General features: G+C 38.7%; 1 protein-coding gene across 1 annotated transcript; it reads right to left on the minus strand.

The window, feature by feature from the left end:
* Positions 1–3,497: 3,497 nt before the first annotated feature.
* LOC132045317 (uncharacterized) lies at positions 3,498–9,621 on the minus strand. The gene is made up of 4 exons (XM_059435872.1): positions 8,893–9,621; positions 8,067–8,781; positions 4,582–4,737; positions 3,498–4,321 (listed from the first exon to the last, which is right to left on the minus strand). The coding sequence occupies exons 1-4, from the start codon at positions 9,619–9,621 to the stop codon at positions 3,498–3,500; spliced, it is 2,424 nt and encodes an 807-aa protein (XP_059291855.1).
* Between the last annotated feature and the right edge of the window lie 11,179 nt (positions 9,622–20,800).

Genomic DNA, 20,800 nt, shown 5'->3' on the forward strand with positions numbered 1-20,800 from the left:
CAATTTCAAGTACAACAATCCAATTTTCATTCCTCCAAACCATTAAATCTTTATTCTAACATCATAAAACCTATTATAACAACAATTTCCATTCTAAATAAAATCAATTCATCACACCTTACCATAACCTAGCATTCGGCCAAGCCACCCCTTAACATACTTTTCATGGACTTCCATATTTTCCATACACTACAACAACCAACACAACACAACACAACACAACATAACATATACAATACTACATACACACCCACACCACACACATGCACTCTCACAACACATGAATTTCATCCATTTCCATGCACACAACTTACTCTACCATCCATAACATATAAGAAAAGAATTAAACCTTACCTTTTTCCCCACTTCTTCACTTGACTTAAGTTGGCAACTTGTATGAGTACAAGTTCTTCTTGTTCCACAAATCACTTCACCTTACTAAAGACTCTTCAAGGGATTGTTTGGCTATGAAGAACAAGTTGAGATTTCTCTTCTTTTTCTTTTTTTTTTTTTCGGTTTTTCCTTTCTTTTTTTTTTTTCTTAAGGCCGAATGGCCATGTTTGTTTTCTCCTCTCTTTCTTGCTTTCTACTCTTGAAATGTCTAGAGAAAATAAGATGAACAAGTCATCTTTCCATCTATATAAATATATAGCTCCTTCCAATAATAAGCAACCATATTGCCCCTAACTTGGCTCAATTCTATTTGGCCATGTTTTGCAAGTGGGGTCCATGGCCAAGTGGCCCCCCTTTCATGAAAATTCTAGCAAATTCCTCCGTTTTCATGAAAAAAATATTTTTCCTTAGTTCCAAATTTGCCCCTAGCCTTTCTCCATATTTCCATGAGTCGTTTTGCAAATTTACCTTTTTACCCCTGGCCTTTCTTAATATTCCCACTTTACAATTTTCCATACGCAACTTGTGTCACTCGCCTTGACTTACCCGAGGGTACAAAATACGGGATGTAACATTATGGATTTGATGAACTATGTGTTCAGGCCTTTCCTAAACTTGTTTATGCTTGTATTCATTGATGATATCTTGGTATATTCTCGGTCCGAGGCAGAGCATGCAGATCATTTACATACTGTCCTTAGAGTTCTTCAGGCTCGAGAGCTATTTGCAAAGTTTTCAAAGTGTGAGTTTTGGTTGAATTCGATGACCTTTTTGGGGCATATTATTTCAGCTGATGGCATTCGAGTAGATACCAAGAAGATTGAGGATGTGAAGACTTGGCCAAGGCTTACAACACCTACGGAGGTTCGTAGTTTTTACGAGCTTGGCAGGTTATTATAGAAGATTTGTAGAAGGCTTTTCTTCTATTTCTGCACCACTAACAAAGCTGACTCAGAAGGAAGCTAAATTTCGATGGACGAATACTTGTGAACGCAGTTTTCAAGAGTTAAAGAATAGATTAAGTTCTGCCCCAGTTCTGACACTTCTAGAAGGATCGGAAGGCTATGTTGTCTATTGCAATGCTTCAGGCGTTGGGTTAGGATGTGTGTTGATGCAGCATGGTAAGGTGATTGCCTATGCTTGAAGGCAACTGCGAAAACATGAGAAAAACTATCCGGCTCATGATCTCGAGTTAGCTGCAGTGATCCATGCATTGAAGATGTGGAGGCATTATTTGTATGATGTCCAGGTTGACATTTATACAGATCACAAGAGCCTTCAGTATACTTTCAAGCAAAAAGAGTTGAATTTACGGCAAAGGCGATGGTTAGAGTCGTTGAAAGATTATGATAACATTCTATATCATACCGGGAAGGCGAACGTTATGGCTGATGCTCTTAACCATAGACCTATGGGTAGCCTATGTGATATTCAGCTAGAGAAAAGAGAGTTAGCTCTTGAGCTCCATCAGTTAGCTAGCCTAGGAGTTTGGGTAATGGACTCGGGCAATATGGGAGCTACCATTCAGAATTCAGATGTTTCGTCATTAGTAGTTGAGGTGAAAGAGTGCCAATACGAGGATCCCATGCTAGTTCATAACGGAAATACACTTCCTCAGAAGAAAAAGTCATCCTTTGAGATTTCTGGAGATGGAGTTCTCCAATGTCGAGGCAGGTTATGCGTTCCTGATGTTGTAGGATTATGTCATCAGATTTTGAAAGAAGCCCATTATTCCCGTTATTCTGTTCATCCTGGAGCAACAAAAATGTACCATGATCTTAAATCCATATATTTGTGGAATGGAATGAAGAAAGATATAGCGGAATTCACGGCTCAATGTCCTAAATGCCAACAGGTGAAGATTGAGCATCAAAAGCCCGGCGGATTGTTGCAAGCTATGGAAATTCTGACTTGGAAATGGGAAGTAATTAATATGGATTTCATCGCAAGCTTAACTCGTTCTAGGCATAAATATGATTCTATATGGGTAATTGTGGATAGACTTACGAAGTCAGCTCATTTCCTACCAGTCAGAACTACATACGTAGCTGAAGATTGTACGAAGCTTTATGTTAAAGAGATAGTACTACTCTTTTTTTAACTAAATATGCCCGGATGGGCCTTTTATTTATTTAGAGAAAAGAAAACAAGTCCAACAAAGGAAATAAAAGCAAATGACCAGCCTAAAATTGGGACCGGCCTAAATAAATTACATTTGACCCCATTTCCAAATTGGGGCTATCTGTGTATTGTTGTCCTATTTCCACGGTCCTTTGTCTGAAGAGTACCACTATTTCTGCAGGTGCTCTCTGAAAATAGTGGGGTAAAGATGATGAAACTGATTTTCCCCCATACTCTTCCTTCTCTTCGTAGTTGCTCATCTGGTAATTGTGCCTTGTCAAATTCGTCCCCTTTGTTCCTTTGTTGTGTGTTGTTCCTTTAATTGCATGTTGTTTGAATTGGAAATCTTGTAAACCACTTCTTTTTCTGTTGAATTATTTGTACTGCTGTTTTGTTGATTTTCTCTGCACTTGAGGTTAGCCGGTGTTGCTGTGGTCGTGTTTCTCCTTACCACCAGCTGGCTCTGAGCTTCTTTCTTCTGAAAGTGAGTCTGTAAGCTCCATATTTTTCCACCTTTGATATGTCTTGAAATTCTGTAAATGTTGTATATCACCTTCTATCCATGGCTTTGTGTAGATTTAATTTTAGCCCACTTGAATAAGTATCATAAGATACTAATACAAATAAGGCATCAATCAAATCCATTTGGTATAAGTCATGAATAAGAATTTGACTTTCTGTTCTTCTCCTGTCTTTGCCACTGCTTTAACTGTATGAAACTTGTTTCAACTTGAGTATGTGATTTGTGCTATGTGTTATGAAATCCCTGGTGATATTCTTTGTGTCTTGTGGCTGTCCTGACAATATGTGTTATGTGACTCTTCAAATTTATGTCTTCTGTATGATATGAACCTGCAAAATAAAACACACTTTGTTAGTAAAAAACACAATGTCCTCCTCCCAAAGGGTTTGAACATGGTGTTAAAATCTTTCCGCTGCTCCTTTTCTAGATCCAAATCATCATTTGTCTACATCTGTTCCCCCTATCTCTGTATCTTCACTCTCAGATATGGAATCTGAGTTTTGTCACTGTTGAAGACCTTTCTACATGTTGAACTTAGGTCCTGGAAGCCATGACATTCAACATTAGCTTCATCTAGTGCCTGATTAGCTATAGCATCTGCAAGCTTGTTTCCTTCTCTCAAGATATGACTAAATAGAATAGTCCTATTAACTTTTAGCTCCAAAATCTCCTTTATCCAACTTGCAATCCCCCAAGGAGGTTTCCACCCTTCCTGTAGAATCTTGTACACTATTTCACAATCAGTTTGGACTACAATATTGTCCAGATTCTCATTTTTGCAATATCTCATGGCCTGCAGAATTGCCATAACCTTAGCATCAATATTAGTAGTTATTCCAATCTCTATAGCATAAGCATATCTCAGATCCCCTTCATTATTTCTCAAACAAAATCCATAGGCACTCCTACCAGGGTTCTCCCTTGAGGCCCCATCTGTATTACATAAAAACCACCCTGTTGGAGGAAATTGCCACCTCACTTTTGTAACTTTCAGTCTTCCACACCCTACCTCTAGCATCTGAATCGAGTCTGGCCATTTGTGAGGTAGTTGACTGATAGAACGATTCCTTGTCATTACTAGTCTCTGTATAGTGACATAGACTAAATAAATGACTTTTCCAGTTGATCTTTTCCCTCCATGTTTTATTGTGTTCCTCCTTTTCCATAGTTCCCACAAGATGATAGCTGGAACAGCTTGATAAATAAATTTCCCTCTTCCTTTAACTGATGCAGTCCACCATTTCATAATTCTCTGCTGTAAAGTTAATCCTTCTACAGACAACCCTGCAAATGAAGAGACGTAGGACCAAGTCCTATTAGCAGTGTAAGAGTTAGCAAACACATGTTGTATTACTTCCTCCTTAGGGCTGGAACAACACCAACATCTGGATGCTATGTTATAATGCATTCTCTTCAAAACATCATCGAGAGGAATTTTGTATTTCCAGCATCTCCATAAAAAGAATGATATCTTGAATGGCAAACCTTTAATCCATACATTCATGTACATCTCCATAGGTAGTCCTCTCAATCTGATATATTACCAAGCTGATTTGACTGTAAACTCTCCTTTAGTGTCCAAAATCCACCATGCTCTGTCCATCCTTGGGGTCTGATAGTATCAGCTATATGTTGAACTATGTCCTGAGGGAGTAAACTATTCAACTTTGTCATGTTCCAATTTCCATTCTCCACTACATCTAATACATTTTGAATGCTTTCATTAAAACCTTCCCCAATGAAATATAATGCACCTATTCGTGTCTAGTTATCAAACCAAAACTATGAATTCCCCATACCAAGCTGCCACCAGATCTGGTGCTCTGTTAATTCTCTTGGTTGGATCATGTTTTTCCAAGTTTGAGACCCTTGTTTCCACTGAATAGTTACAAGATTTTCTTTTCTAGAATACTTAGATTTTGTTTTCTACAATACTTGTTAGCCATGAAAGCACTCCATAAAGAAGGCTTAGTCCTGAAGTTCCACCACAACTGTTATATCCCGTATTTTTATACGACGGATTATTCGTAAGCTAATCGACATAAGTCCAAGGATGAGATTATTTTTGGATATGAGACAAGGACTTTTAATCCCGATTTTTATAATCGCACGGTTTGCTAATTAATTACAATTAGTGGAAATATTAGTGGAAATTTGAGTTTAATTTACCATGATTAGATTATTAAGTGGGGATTAGTGATTAATTATGATTAATTAAGTTAATTAGACCACTAAGTGGGCCCCACAAAAATGTGGCAAAATCTGATTGGCCCTTGGATGTTAATGGGACACATGTCAAGGGCTGGACATGTGTCACCAACATGTGCTGCATATAAAGAGCAAATTGATGACTAATAATATCATTTCATCTTCTCAATTAAGATTGAAAGTAAGAACCAAACAAGAGCTAGAGAGAGAAGCTCCAGCCATGGCAGCTCACGGCCATGGCTGTGCTAATTGAGCACACAAAATTCTTGATGCCAAATTAATTTTCCAAGGTGTTTCAACCAATTGAAGGTCATAGAAACGTGGGATTGATCATTGGAGGGCAGCAAGAACATTGGTGATTAAATTCACCAATTTCAGCAAATTAAGGAGCTAAGTTCATTAAGGTAAGATTTGATCCTTTCTACACGTTTTAGAAGGAGTTTGGATTTGGTTGTAACTTGGTAGATATGAATTGAATCTATGAAATTATGTATGTTGATGTTGGAATGTTGTTGGAGCCGTAGGGGCTGTTTTATGTGAAAATGGTGAACTGATTTTATTTAGTATTTTGGTTGTTGTTGTTAAGGATTTGATGATGAGAATAGAGGCATTTAATGGTTAAAGTTGAAGTTAAATTTTTGTTTGTGGGCTGTTGTAAGGATTATTGTGATATTAGTGTAGTTTTCATGCCTATGAATAAGTAATGTAGTGGTCGTGTGGTTGATGTTATATTTCACAAAATTAGATGAAAAGATTGTATGAAATAATGTGTAGGAATCGGATGTGGTTTGCTTGGTGTGTTCGTAGGTGTTCGCAAGATTTTTGAGCATCGTTTATGTTGTTAGTTAGGGGCTGTTTTGATATGTCGTTGTTGTTCTTGTTGAGCTTGAAAGATTAAGTGTGACTAAAGTTATACATGATGTTATTGTATTGGTTGGGCTGTTAGAAGATCGTTTCGATGAAATGTTAAGACTATGGGTCATTAAGGGTAATTTGAATATGTAGTAGTCGTATGTAGATTGTTATCGAATGTTGTGAATGTGGGCTGTTTGGAATGTTGTGCGGGCTGTCCGGAGTGTTCTCGAGTCTTGTCTTGAATAGTCTCGGATTAGTGCTTGAACGTGTGGTTATTGATGTTGGCTTGGTTGTTATGTAGTTGGTTGGGATAGAAGGAAAACGTAGTCTAATTATCTACAAAGGAGTTTCTAACGTTGGAATACGTTTTGAACCTTCCCGTAGCTTAACCATAATTTTGACGTCTTAATATAGGTTGAGACACTATTGGGCAGCGTACACGTGTTGTGTTGCGAATAAGCGCTAAAGGTATGTAAAGCTAACCTTTCTTTCTTTTGGCATGTCTTAGATGTAAGTGATGTACGATATGAGCTTTGGGGAAATTCCATTCATAAGTTCCGAGTGTGATTCATGATTCTTATTCACTTCTTGATGTTAAAACTCTTAAAGTAGTTGAGCTACTGCCCTCGAGCCTTCTATATATTGGATAGTAGTCGGATGTATAAGCTCCTATTCCTAAAGGCTCTACGATGACTAATGTCTCTGATTCCATAAGCTATTTCACATTCTCTTGATACATGTCTATGATTCCTGAGGCTCTATTTGATATAGTTCATAGTGATATTTAAAGAGTACGTAACATGACTATCTCTGTGATACTCGAGTGTCAGTTAGTCTACTTATCTATTGAGTCTCAGATGATGATTTAGTTGCATATGGTTACTCACTACTCTGCTCGTGCATACTGTTGTTACATCTTTCACCGAGTCCCGGGCCGGGTATGTTATCACGCACAGTTTTACTACATTATTCACCGAGTCCCTCACTAGAGGGCCGGGTACGTTATATGATGAGATGATGATATGATGATATGATGATACGATGATACGATGATATGATTATGGCACCGAGTCCCATGATGGGCCGGGTACGGTATACGTGTACACGACTTTATTCACCGAGTCCCATAATGGGCCGGGTACGGTATATGATAATGATATGCATGACTTGTTTTATAAGGCACAGGTACAGTGATTTCTTGATTATCATACTTGTCTCCTGGAATCTTTACTTCAGTTATGATCTTCCATATCATATTTCATGCTTTATATACTCAGTACATATCTCGTACTGACCCCCCTTTCTTCGGGGGGCTGCGTTTCATGCCCGCAGGTACAGATGCTCGTTTTGGTGACCCTTCAGCTTAGGATTTCTACTCAGCTGCCTTGGAGTGCTCCGTTGTTCCGGAGTCTAGACTTTTGGCACAGATCTTCCGATATATGTATATGTTTATTCAGGGGTACGACGGGGCCCTGTCCCGTCATATGTTACTGTTGATACTCTTAGAGGTCTGTAGACATATGTGTGGGTTGTATATAGATGTTGTCCAGCTGTGTTAGTATGACTTATGTTTTGGGACGTTCCCATTCGTAGTGGCAGCCTTGTCGGCTTGCGTATATGTATATATGTTTTGGGATGTTGTATGTAGTGGCAGCCTTGTCGGCTTGCGTACATATAGTTGGGACGTTCCCACATGCTATGACAGCCTTGTCGGCTTATGTACAATGTTATCTGTTCATAGTTGTGACTCACGGGGAGATTGATATATATATATATATATATATATATATATATATATATATATATATATATATATATATATATATATGTGACGATGTCTTGTTTTTTTTTTATAAGTCCCTTATCATACTAGTTGTGGATTGATTATAGTTAACAGGTATGTATACGAGTGTCCAGCTCGGGCACTAGTCACGGCCTACGAGGTTGGGTCGTGACAACAACTTACAAAACAAGGCAATAGAAACATCATGTAGTGATCTGAAACCCATCCTTCCTTCCATTATAGGTAGACACAAAAGGTTCCAAGAAGCCCAATGTCTGCTTTTACCCCTTATTGTGTTACTCCAGAAAAATTGGGCAAACAATTTATGCATTTGCCTGATAACATCTATAGGAGGGTTAACTGCAGATAATAGATGAATTGGCAAACTCTGCAAGACATGTTTAATCAAAATAGCTCTTCCTCCAAAGGACAAAAGTTTCCCTTTCCATCTTTGTAGCCTATTCATAATCTTCATAAGAATCTGAGTGAAAAAATCCTTTCTTCTCCTACTATGATAAATAGGGCATCCCAAATAGATGAAAGGGAAATCCTTCCTCACAATACCTGTGACAATTTCAACAGTAATGCTCACATCCCCAGGCACATTTTTATGCATGTATACAACACTTTTGTCCGTGTTAATCTTCTGTCCTAATATGTTCTCATATTTCTTCAATGTTTCCATGATAAGATGCAAAGAGAACACATCTGCTGATGAAAAAATTATCATATCATCAGCATATGATAAATGATTCACCATAGGGCTCCACTTAGGCATTCCATAGCATTTAAATTGAGAGCTTAAGCTTAAGGCATTGATATTCCTTGATAGAACTTCTGCAGTCAGAATAAACAAAGTAGGAGATAGAGGGTCTTCTTGCTTAATTCCCCTAGAAGACTGAAAGAAACCACATTGTTGTCCATTGACCAATACTGAATATCAGTTGCTACTGATCAGTCTGAAAATCATGTCTATCACCAACTCTGAAAAACTAATCTTTCTTAGAACCTTCATTAGAAAAATCCATGAAACCCAATCATAAGCCTTTGCTATATCCAATTTCATGACAACATTAGCAGATTTAGTTCTAATCCTGATGTCTGATACAATCTCTTGAGTAAGGAGAACATTCTCCACTATGCTTCTCCCTTTTACAAAACCAGACTGATTAAGAGAAACTATATCAGTCAAACTCCCTATCAATCTTTCATGAATTAGCCTCGAAAAGATTTTGTTATTAAAGTTACTCAAACTAATTGGTCTCATATCTGAAAAATTATTGACCAAATCTTTTTTAGGTAATAAGACCAAGTTAGTATGAGTAATGAATCTAGGTAACTCAGCTCCACAAAAGAATGCTATGACCATGTTGCAGATGTCTTCTTTGATAATCTCCCAGCAAGACTGATAGAAAATCCCAGTGAAACCATCTGGTCCTACAGCACTTTCCCCATTAAGGCTAAAAACCACACTTTTAACTTCCTCTTCTGATGGGATCTCTCCCAAACAAGTATTTTGGTCCCCATAAATCATCTGAGGAACATGATCCAATATTTCAAAATCTGTTGGATCTGCATCCTTTGTGAATTGTCTTTGAGAAAAATCTGATTGCCTTCTGAGAAATCTCCTCTTGATTTTCCAGCCAATTTTCCTGTTGATTCTGGATTCTTTTAAGCGTAACCTCTTCCTCCTACCTTTAACATATGCATGAAAAAAAGGTAGTATTTCTATCTCCATCCTTAAACCAATTCATCCCTGCCTTCTGCTTCCAAAATTCCTCTTCTAAATGAAGATATCTGTTAAGATCAGCCTGAACCTTATGAAGCATTCCCTATTAGTAGGGGTAGGTTGTACTTCAAACTGAATCTCATGCACCTTAATCACCTCTTCTAAAGTCTCAATCTCCAGAAAAATGTTCCCAAAGTTGATCTTGCTCCAATTTGCCAATGCATTTTTCACCTTCTTTAACTTGTGATGAAACAAATTGAATGGGTTTTCCATGAAGTCAGCCTGCCAATGTTGTCTTGCAGTGTCAACAAAGGTTTCATGTTTTTCCTAGAAGTTTAGAAATTTGAAAGATCTTTTGAAACTTTCAACTTCTCCACTATAAGTGATTAGTAAAGGGGCAGGGTCTGATCCTGATCTGATTATATGAGTCACTTCCAGTCCAGCATACTTATTTTGCAGAGCTTGGTTACCCAAGAATCTGTCTAACCTTTTAAAAATATAGTCATTTCCACTTTGCCCATTCCACCAAGTATATTTGCCTCCTTTAAAGCCCTAGTCAACTACAGAACAGTTATGAATACAAGCATTGAAATCTTGTACTTCATTTCACAGTTACTGGTAATCCACCATACTTTTCCTTTTCAGAAGTGATGACATTAAAGTCCCCACCAATCAACCATGGCCTTTGATTTGTTATAGCCTGATTTTCCAAAGCCTCCCATAAATCCATTCTCTCTGATTGATTGCATTTTGCATACACTATTGAAATCAACATCTCCTCTATCTATCCATGAACCTTTAAGCTTAGTGTTAGTAGTTGGGTATGATCAACCACAGTTGTTACTTCAAACATATCATCTATGAAGGCCCAAATCTTATTTCTACAATTCACAAAAGCATGTTGCAATCCAATTCTTCTTCTGTACTCCTCTATTCTCTGAGCCTCCTGAAAAGGCTCTAGTAAACCAATAAAACCAAATTGATATTTGTGATTGTTACATCCCATACTTTTATATGTTGGATTTGTCATCAGTGAATCGATATAAGTTCGAGGACAAGATGATTTTTGAAGTTATAAGTAGTTATTCTATGTTTAACAAGTGTGACGACGGTGATTGAGAATAATAGTTTATGTGTGGCAAATGAGGCTATGGACTAGTTCTATATCACATGAGTATATAGGTACTATTTAAGTGAATTGAGATCAAGAAATTAATTATGCGGGTAATAGATTAAATGCTGGGATAAAGTGGGAAAGTAAGAGATTAATTATGGTATTAATTAAATGAAATGGATAAGTGTCATTGTCTTGAATCCATGTGGCACGTTGGGAATAAGGGCCTATGACTAGGCAGATTTATAAGGAGGAGGTGTCATATATTTGATATGATTTGTATTAAAGGGATAGGAATGTTAGGTAGGGAGTCCCACGTGCAAATTTGTTACATCCCGTATTTTTGTACGTCGAAAAGTGTGCGAGTTAAACGATATTAGTAACGGATACGAGGTTATCCCCCAAGCTTATAGGTGGTTAAAGTGATGGTACACATGTACCGTTAAGGATTTGAAGTTAAACCAATCGAAGAAAATAAGTTTCGTCGAGGTTCGAAATTTATTTGAATGGAATACGGTCCAAGCTATAATATCCCGTATTTTTGGACTAGAAAATTTAATCGTCCAACATAAGCAAATTTACCCGAGCCCGGAGAATTCGATCATATCCAAGGATAAAAATCAAAAGCTCGGTGTATACAAGGAATGAAATCCCAAAATTATTTAAGACGAAAAAGTGTGACGGCGATGATTGAAAATAATATTTTATGTGTAGCAAATGAGGCCATGGACTAGTGTTATATCACATGGTCATGACAATGGGTATATGGAGTATGTTAAAAATAGGTACCATTTAAGTGAATTGAGACCAAGAACTTAACTATGTGTATAATTGAATAAGTGGTGAGATCGTAGTGGAAGCAAATAAATTATTTATTGTTGGATAAGTATTGAATGGATACAACTAGATGCTCGCGTACGGGTGGCATGAAATGAGTATGGATGGATTCAATAAGTTGATAATGACACATGAGTGTCAAGTACACGTGTAAGCACAAAAAGGATGCATTTAAGTCTCTTTCTCAATATTTTAATATTCAATCATAGGGAATATGTGTACGTATATGTTATATCCTGCATTTCGTACCTTGGGACAATCCGGGTTAACTATGATAAGTTAGGGACAAAGCCATTCCGGGATGCGAAGTCGGGATTTTTGACCTTCGGTTTTGTTTTGAGACATAATGTGTTCATGAATTGGTTGGCATGGAACATTTGGAAAATTTGGGACCAAAAGTGGAATAATTGGAAGTTGGGAATTATTGGAAAATAAGGCCCTTTGGCCGTGTGATGTTTGATATGGTCCCACACATTTTGTGGCCAATTTTAATTGGTCCAACACATGTGTGGGCCATGGACACATGTATGAATCATCTAGGAGCATAAAAGATGATCACTAAGTCATCTCTCCTCATTTCTACACTTAGAAAAAAAATAGAAGTTGAAGAACAACAAGCTTGAGGCTCTCGGCCAAGAGAGCAAGAAATTGAAGTAAAAAATTAGCCATCCCAAAAATATTTCTTTGATGCAAATCCACTAATTGGAGGTCCCTAAGTAACGTGGAAGTGTTGTTGGAGCGAACAAATCATCCGTTTTGTCAATCCTAAACCCTAGCCTATTTGTGAAGTTGAAGAAGAAAGGTAAGATTTAATCATGTTTTATGTGTTATGAATGGTGTATGTATGTTGTAGTATGTTGAAATGGATGAAAATCATGAAATATGGCATGTTGGAGTTGAGGCCGTGTGTGTGAGGTGTGGCGTGAAAGTGTGTGTGTTGTGTTAAAGTGATGAACCAATTTTATGTAGCATGTTTAGTTGTGTAGTGTGAAGAAATGAATGAGAATCATCAAGATGTGCATGTGTAATGTTGGCCGAATATGGGTCATATTATATGACGAAAATGAATTAATTCTATTTGGGATTTTGAATGTTGTCTTTATGAATTCTATGTTGGAAATGAGAATTTAATGACTCAAGATTGATGTTGTAATTGTATGGGCTGATTTGGAGAATTATGTGCATTTAATGCAATTTCAATATTTATGAGAATAGCATTGTTAGAGTGTAGATTGTTGGTACAAATCATGATTTGGAAGTGAGGAATGGGTTATGGTTGTGCTCTCGGGTTTGGGGCAGTTTTCGGGTAAGTTGGAGAAGTATTTGGGATGTTTGAAACATTGTATGAATTGTTTAAGATGTCTTTGAATATTGTTGGCATGGGTTCGGGTTGGTATTTGAATGTATAAGCGTTGATGTTGGCTCGAAGGTAAGCCGTTGAATTGAATATAATGAAGGTTGTTGAATGATGTAAAAGAGAGTTACTAATGTTATATTGCTTTTTGGGTTGATTATTGATGTTTCTAGTTTGGTTGTTGGTGTTGTGTTGTTGATTTGGCCGAGTTAAATTCTCGGGGTCGGTCTATTTACAGGGGAAATGCTGCCCAAATTTCCGTAGAATTATGTGTTAGTTTGGAAATGAACTCTTAAATACTTATAGTTGACATTGGAATTTATTGATGTTATGTAGACCTCGGGGAGTCCGAGACATAGGTTGGAGTTTGGAATAGCTTGGAGAGCAGACGAGGTATGTAAAGCTTGGCCCTTCCTTCTTTTGGCATGCCTTAGTCGTAAATAGGCTATGACACGAGCCTCGAGGAAATTCTACTCTCGCGATCCGACCATGTCTGTGATTCTTATTTGTTTCTTGGTCTTCATATGCTTGATATGATGAAATATTGGCCCTTATGTCTTTTGTATGACTAAGTTTCAAAAGTTGCATAAAAGTTTAGTTTTTAAAAGAGTTTTGTTCCTAAAGGATTCCGAAAACTACGAAAGTCCGTAACTTTCACAGACAGAACCGGATCGCTTCGATATGCTCAAAAATGATTCCATGATGTATGATGACTATGTTTTCCATAGGCGGGCCCGGCTCGGGTCGACACCCCTCCGTGGGCCCCGCGACTTTCCTTATGTACTTCTAACGACTTTTGAAAGGATATGACATGACTATTATTCCGATTTCAAGTACGATCAGTTTACTTATCTTTTGAGTTGTAATAATGATTCGATAACATATGATGACTATGATTTTCGTGGCGGGCCGGATTGGGTTGACGCTACCGATGGGTCCCGCGATCTTCTTGTATAATTCGATGGCGTTTGAAAGAATTCACTATGACTACTTTCCGACCCCCCGAGTATGATTATATATTTGTACGTGAGTACGAAATAAGGATTTTATGTATGTGATTTTGATACGTGACTATAGTTTCCGAAGTTCGGTTTGATATGTTCCCGAGTGGTATTCGGAAGGAAAATCTGATTTGACTAATGTTTCGGTTTGAATTAACAGCTTGTTTGATTATCTTATTGGGTCTGTGTAAGTGCTTTGCATTGCGTATGGTTTTCCACGATTACGCTTGTGCATTTTGTTGTATGTCTTTCGCGAGTCCGGGCCGGTGGTGTTATCGCGCGCACTATGTGATATTGCTTTTGGGTACTTGACCGCGGTATGTGTATATGTGACATTGGCGGTTGGGTACTTGACCGCGGTATGTCGGGTGTTGTTGACCGCTTGGTACTTGACGCGGTACACCGGTGTATGTGATATTGACCGCCGGGTTCACGACCGCGGTATGTCGGGTTCGGAGATACGAAATCTTGCGGGTAGAATGTGTTATGGCGCCGGCGACGGGCGGCGACCATATTCTAAGAACCTACGCATGATTTGTATTTTGGAATTAAACACTTTGGTATTTTGGATTTGCACTTACTTTACGTACTTCCGTTTCGGTTATGCCTCGCATTTGCTTACTTGTACGCATACCGCCTTGCATACTCAATACATATTCCGTCATCGACCCCCCTTTCTTGGGGTGCGTTTCATGCCGCGAGTACAGACGTACAGTTCGGTGATCCGCCAGTCTGGGACACCTATCCTGCCGTTGGAGAGCTCCCTTTATTCCGGAGCCTACATTTTGGTATATATTCTCCCGTTGTATATGTATTTGTGTATTCAGGGGTACGGCGGGGCCCTTGTTATATCTCGCATTTTGTACGTCGGAATATTCTTAAGTTGTTTGTGACAAATTGGGGACGAGGTTATTTTCCGACTTTATTGTAAGACATGAGTGTTTTATGATTTTATGGGATGGAAATATTAATAAAAATTTGGGGTTAAAAGTGGAATTATGGAAATTAGTATTTCATGAAACATGGGACCAAAAATGAATTATGGAAGGTTGAACATTTCATGAAAGCTTGGGGCCAAAAGTGAAGATTTAAAAACCCAAAAATTCAAAAAAAAAAAAAAAGAGAAAATGGAGGGAGGTGGCCGGCCACATGGTGATGTGGGCCATGGCCACATGTTTTAATTACTTAAGGGGCTAAGATGATGATAAAAATCATCTTCATCATTTGCCTCCTAGAAACTTCAAGAAAAAGAAAGAGATGGAGAAAAAAGAATGGAGAGAAACGGCCACAAGGGGCTGGCTGAACCAGCCCCATGGTGTTGATCATGGAAAAAAATTGTTTCTTCTAGCTTTCATATCAATTGAAAGGTCCTCTACACCATGGAATAATTGTTGGAAAAACACTTTCCTTGCAAAATAGAGGCCTAGCCGAATTAGGGAACAAGTGAGGAAGGTATGATTCAATCTTGTTTTATATGTTATGGATGGTTGTGCATGTTATAGTAGGTAAAAATAAATGAAATTCATGGAAATATAGAAGATGAAGAGCGGCCGTGTATGTGCATGTGTGTGGCCGTATAGTGTGTGTTGTGTAAGGGTGGAGAGTTGTTTGAATTTAGCATGTTTATGTGTTGTTGTAATGTGTAGAAAATAAATGAAACTTATGAGATTATATATATTGAAGTTGGGCCGTGAACTAGGGGTGTTTGGTAGGCAAGAAATGAGGTAATGTTATCTAGTATTTTGGTTGTCGTCGATATGAATTTTATGTCGTAAAATGAAGTTTTAATGACCCAAGTTGGAGCCATAATCGTGTGGGCTGAATTGGACGATAATGTGACATTGATATGGTTTCTTGAATTTATGAAAATGAAGTTGTAAACGCATGTATTGTTGACATAATTTATGAATGTAGAAGAAAGAAAGGTGTTGGCAAGGTTCTTGTTAAGTTGGAATAGTTTCGGGTGGAGTAGTATATGGTTTGAAGTATTTTGAATATTGTGTGGATTGTTGAAAATGTTCTTGAATCGTGTTTGAAAGGTTTTGGATTGTTATTTGAATGTGCGATCGTTGATATTAGTTTGGATATATGAAGTTGGATTGAATATGCATGATTGTCGTCTAATTATGTAGAAGTGAGTTATTAACGTTAGAATGCGGTTGGAATTGCTTATTGAAATTGTTAATGTGATTGTTGGTATTGTTGTTGATTAAAATTTGCTAAGTTGGAGTTTTGGAGATGGTGTATTTATAGGGGAAGTCTTTGCCAAAATTTCGGTAGACAAGTGTTACTTCAAAACTCAACTTCTATAATGCACTAATTCTTTTGTTTGGTAAATGTGACCAAATTATAGATTCTGGCGAATTTAGAGCTCGAGCTTGGAGTAGCGGAAAAGGCGGAAAAGGTATGTAAGGCTTCACTTCCCTTTCTTGGCATGTCTTAGACGTAATAGGTTTGGACACGGGCCTCGGGGACAACTCCATTTCTAGAAATCCGAGGTTGAATCCGACCACTATTCATTCAATGGAATTGAATTAGACTTTCTATGTTTCATTGGAAAGGTAGCTTGAATATATGCAACTTTCACCGCTTGACACCGGAATGTCCCAAAACCTTGCTAGGTAACTTTATTAAGCCTAGGATTCTAAGGCAAGTATTCCTTCCAGAAATTCGTAAATGTTCTCCAGGATGTCCATATGTTGCAAAGACCAAATCTTAAGAGGTTGACAGCCTTTATGCCTGAAACGATGGATATGGCTTATAATGATAACAATGACGTCAAATATGAAGAAATGCCTATGACGAATATGTCGACGATACGTTTCTACCACGAATGTAATTATGTGAGATGTGCTAAGCGTTTCCATAACGATTGCATTTTCAAAAGCTAGAAGTAATGGTTTTAAAACATGATTTCCTTCCAAAAAGTTTGCAAATGTTTTCCAAAATATTCATTTTTCTCCAAAAACCAAGTTTGATGATTTGAAAGTTTTTATGACTAAAACGACGAACATGATTCTATGATGACAAGGATGATGCTAGATATGAGAATATGTCTATGACAAATACGTCAAGGATATGCATATGCACATGGGTTGGGGGGATGGGATACATGTATATGTGGGGAATGGGAAGGGAAACATGTTTCATTGCCACTGTCGGTGGCTTATGATCCGGACGCGGGATTTATGGGCGAGCCGGAGTTTTTCGGCGCTATGTGGGCGAGCCGACGTCGTTCGGCGCTATGACATGATATGCTATGATATGACATGATATGCTATGATATGACATGATACGCTATGATATGACATGATATGCTATGATATGACATGATACGCTATGATATGACATGATATGCTATGATATGACATGATACGCTATGATATGACATGATACGCTATGACATGATATGACACGCTACGACATGATACGATACGCTATGATATGATGTGATATGCTATGATATGATGTGACACGCTATGATACGATATGATATGATACGATGAGATAGGATATGATATGATATGATATGACATGATACGATATAAGTTCTACTTTCTATTCCTATGAAAAGAGACTTTTAAAAAAAAAAACAGGTATGCGTGGTATCCGGCCAAAAGGTATTCACATGTACAGGTTACTTTCTTACCTCATTATCCGTTCTATGATCCCATGATGCTTATATTCATGCTTTATGCTGCTCACTATGCTGCTTTCTGTACCTTACATACTCAGTACATATTCCGTACTGACCCCCTTTCTTCGGGGGCTGCGTTCATGCGCGCGGTACACCGGTGACTTCCGAAGACATTAGCGAAGGTGTTCCGGCGGGATTGGCGAGCTCCATTTTCTCGAGTCTTTGCCGAGTCAATGTATACGTGTGTTATGGTATACGATTATGTTAGAGACTTTGCGAACGCAGTCATGTGTATAAGATGTCCGTTGTGAGCGGCTCTATAAGCCGTCGTATTGCTTTACATGATATTACAGATTTTGTACGGTCGCAAGTTATGTTGATTTGAAAGATATAAAATATATTCGTTTTTCGGAAATTTTTCATTATGCATTCATGATCTGGTTAAGGGCCCATTATGACTACGAGTACTATGACAGTCAGAGGGTTCGCTCGGTCCTAAGTAAGGGTCGGGTGCCCATCACACCCTATCGAAAATTGGGGTGTGACAGCCTTGTCCCGTCATATGATTACGTTTGTCGTTTAGAGGTACGTAGACGTATATGTGGGTTAGGCCTATTCTGTACGTGTGTGTGTTTGTATGTTATATGTTCTGGGCGATCTCATTCGCCGTGGCAGCCTTGTCTGCTTGCATTTGTATATGTTTGGGGGCCGATGCACCATTTGATAGCCTTGCCGGCTTCTGATATATATATATGTTTGAGTCTGAGTTAATTTGAGACAGCGTCTGATATTTGTACACGCATAAGCTCTGTTTGTGATTCGGATTCTGTGAACGTGTTTGGGTGCCCAGCTCGGGCACTAGTCACGGCCTACGGGGCTGGGTCGTGACAGAAGTGGTATCAGAGCAGTTCGTCCTCGGAATGTCTACAGACCGTGTCCAGTAGAGTCTTATTTATCGGTGTGTTGTGCACCACATCTATAAACAGGAAGCTATAGGGCATTTAGGATGTCATCTTTTTTTTTTTCTGATCTTAGATCATGCGATAGAGGCTGTATTATCGGGATGACCCCTCACTAACGGATTGTTATGATTTCGGCGATGCCTCGGGAAGGCCACGGGCCCGAAGGGCAAGTCTACGGCGATTGGTGAGACCGGCCCGGGCCGCGAGTTACTAGGGCCCGTCTTTGCGCTGTGCCGGATATTGTGCCCCAGAGCAACCCGGTTCGGCTACACCACCAGTACCGAGAGGGGCTTGGAGCCGGCGACAAGCTGCCGAGTGCGGGCGGCTCCGCCAGCTCTCGAGGTTTGAGTGCCCGCGCCTCCAGCTCCCCAGCCAGGGGCGGATGATGGGGCTATACGAGAGGCGGTACAGTTATTGACTCGATTGGTAGCAGGGCAGGCCCATAGGCTTGGAGTATGGGGTGATCAGGCTAACCGACGTGACAGTTCGAGGGCCCGTGAGTTTCTGACATGTAATCAACCAGAGTTTTTCGGGTCGAAGCCCGCAAAGGACCCTCATGAGTTTATCAGACAGATGATGTGTACATTACAGTTGATTAAGGCGACCGAGGTCGAGTCTGTTTGTTACACCTCGCATTTTTGCACATTCGAATACCCCGAGTCAATGGCGAGAAGTCAAGGACAAGACTATGTTCTAGAATTATTTTAATGCATTAGTAGGTTATGAGCATTATTTATGGACGTTGGTAGTATGGAAATAATGAGAAAGGTTAAGAGTAAAAAGGAAAATTCGGAAAAGGGTTCATGGAAATATTATGGAAGGCTAAGGGTAAAATGGGAATTTCACAAGAAGTCTTGAAAATTCTTGGAGAATGTCATGTTGGCCGAATGGTGTGCCATATTTTATTAAATGGGGGTTAATTGTAAATTATGAAAATTGCATGGATTAAACTTGCTTAAGAAGACACTTAGTCTTCTTTATTGAATTTCAAGAAATTTCAAGAAAAAGAGAGGAAAAATCTAGAGAAGTGGAGAGAGGGGGCATGTGCCCCTCACATGCATGCAATATATATATATACATGTGTGTGTGGTCATCTTTTTAATTCAAGAAAGTGGAAGAGAAAGAGAGCAAACAAAACAAAAAAAAAGAAAAAAGAAAGGGAGCTTCGCCGAGGGGGCCGCGCCCTTGGGAGTTGATCATGGAAAGATTGTTTTCTTCATGTTTTCCCACTAATTGGAAGGTCCTCCACCATGTGGAGTAGTTGTTGGAAGAAGGAAACCATTTGTTTTGCAAGAACAAGCTTGGCGAAGAGCAAGAAAGGGGTGAAGAAGGTATGCTTTAATCTTCTCTATTATATGTCGTGCATGGGTTATGAGTGTTGTAGCATGCAAAAATGAACAAAAATCATGGAAGTGTAGAAGTTGGAGTATGGCCGTGTGTGTGCACATGTGTGGCCGTGTGGTGTGTGTTGTGTTAAAGTAAGAGATTAAGTGCATTCAACATGTTTATGTGTTGTTGTAATGAGTAGAAAATGAATGAAACTCGTGGAATGTTGTATGTTGTGGATATGGCCGAGTAGGGGGCTGTTTGGTAAGTAAGGAATGAAACAATGTTAGTTAGTATTTTGATTGTCGTTGTTAGGAATTCTAGGGTATGAAATGAATGTTTGATGATCCAAATTGAAGAAGTAAGTGTAGCGGGCTGATTTGGAGCTTAATGTAATTTCAATGTGTTTTCTTGGATTTATGGAAATAATGTTGCCAACATATGAGATTGTTGATATAGTTTATGAATTTGAAAGTAGAAAATGTGTTGTGAATGTTTCTAGTTGAATTGGAAGGTGTTGGCCGAAGTAGTATGTTGATGGAATCGTTTTGGATGTTATGTGAATTGAGTTAAATTGAATTGAATATTATAAGTGTTGCTAGAATAATTGTTGGAATTGTTGTTGATAGTTTGGCCGGGTTGAATTCCCGGGTTGTCGTTGTTGATAATTGGCCAAGTTGAACTTGGTGGGATGGAGTATTTACGGGGAAATCTTTGCCGAAATTTCAGCAGGCAAGTGTTACCTTAAGATTCAACTTCTAAATACTCTAATTGACGTTTGGTAAATGTGACCAAAATGTAGATTCCGGCGAACTTGGGACTTGAATTTGGAGGAGCGTAAGAAGCGGAAAAAGGTATGTAAGACTTTATTTCCTTTCTTTGGCATGTCTTAGACGTGTAGGCTTGATTTCGCGCCTCGGGGACTTTCCTAACTCTAGAAATCCGTGGTTGAAATTT

This window comes from Lycium ferocissimum, unplaced genomic scaffold, assembly GCF_029784015.1.
Source record: "Lycium ferocissimum isolate CSIRO_LF1 unplaced genomic scaffold, AGI_CSIRO_Lferr_CH_V1 ctg6425, whole genome shotgun sequence".
In the NCBI taxonomy this organism is placed as follows: domain Eukaryota; kingdom Viridiplantae; phylum Streptophyta; class Magnoliopsida; order Solanales; family Solanaceae; genus Lycium; species Lycium ferocissimum.

What these genes read in the sequence shown, in the direction of transcription:
- LOC132045317 (XM_059435872.1), bottom strand. Translation starts at nt 9,621, where the DNA reads ATGGAGATAGAAATACTACCTTTTTTTCATGCATATGTTAAAGGTAGG. An exon ending in CATGGATTTTTCTAATGAAG is followed by an intron (nt 8,782 to 8,892) that starts GTTCTAAGAAAG and finishes GGTTTCTTTCAG; the next exon opens with TCTTCTAGGGGAATTAAGCA. An exon ending in TTTACAGTCAAATCAGCTTG is followed by an intron (nt 4,322 to 4,581) that starts GTAATATATCAG and finishes CTTCATTTGCAG; the next exon opens with GGTTGTCTGTAGAAGGATTA.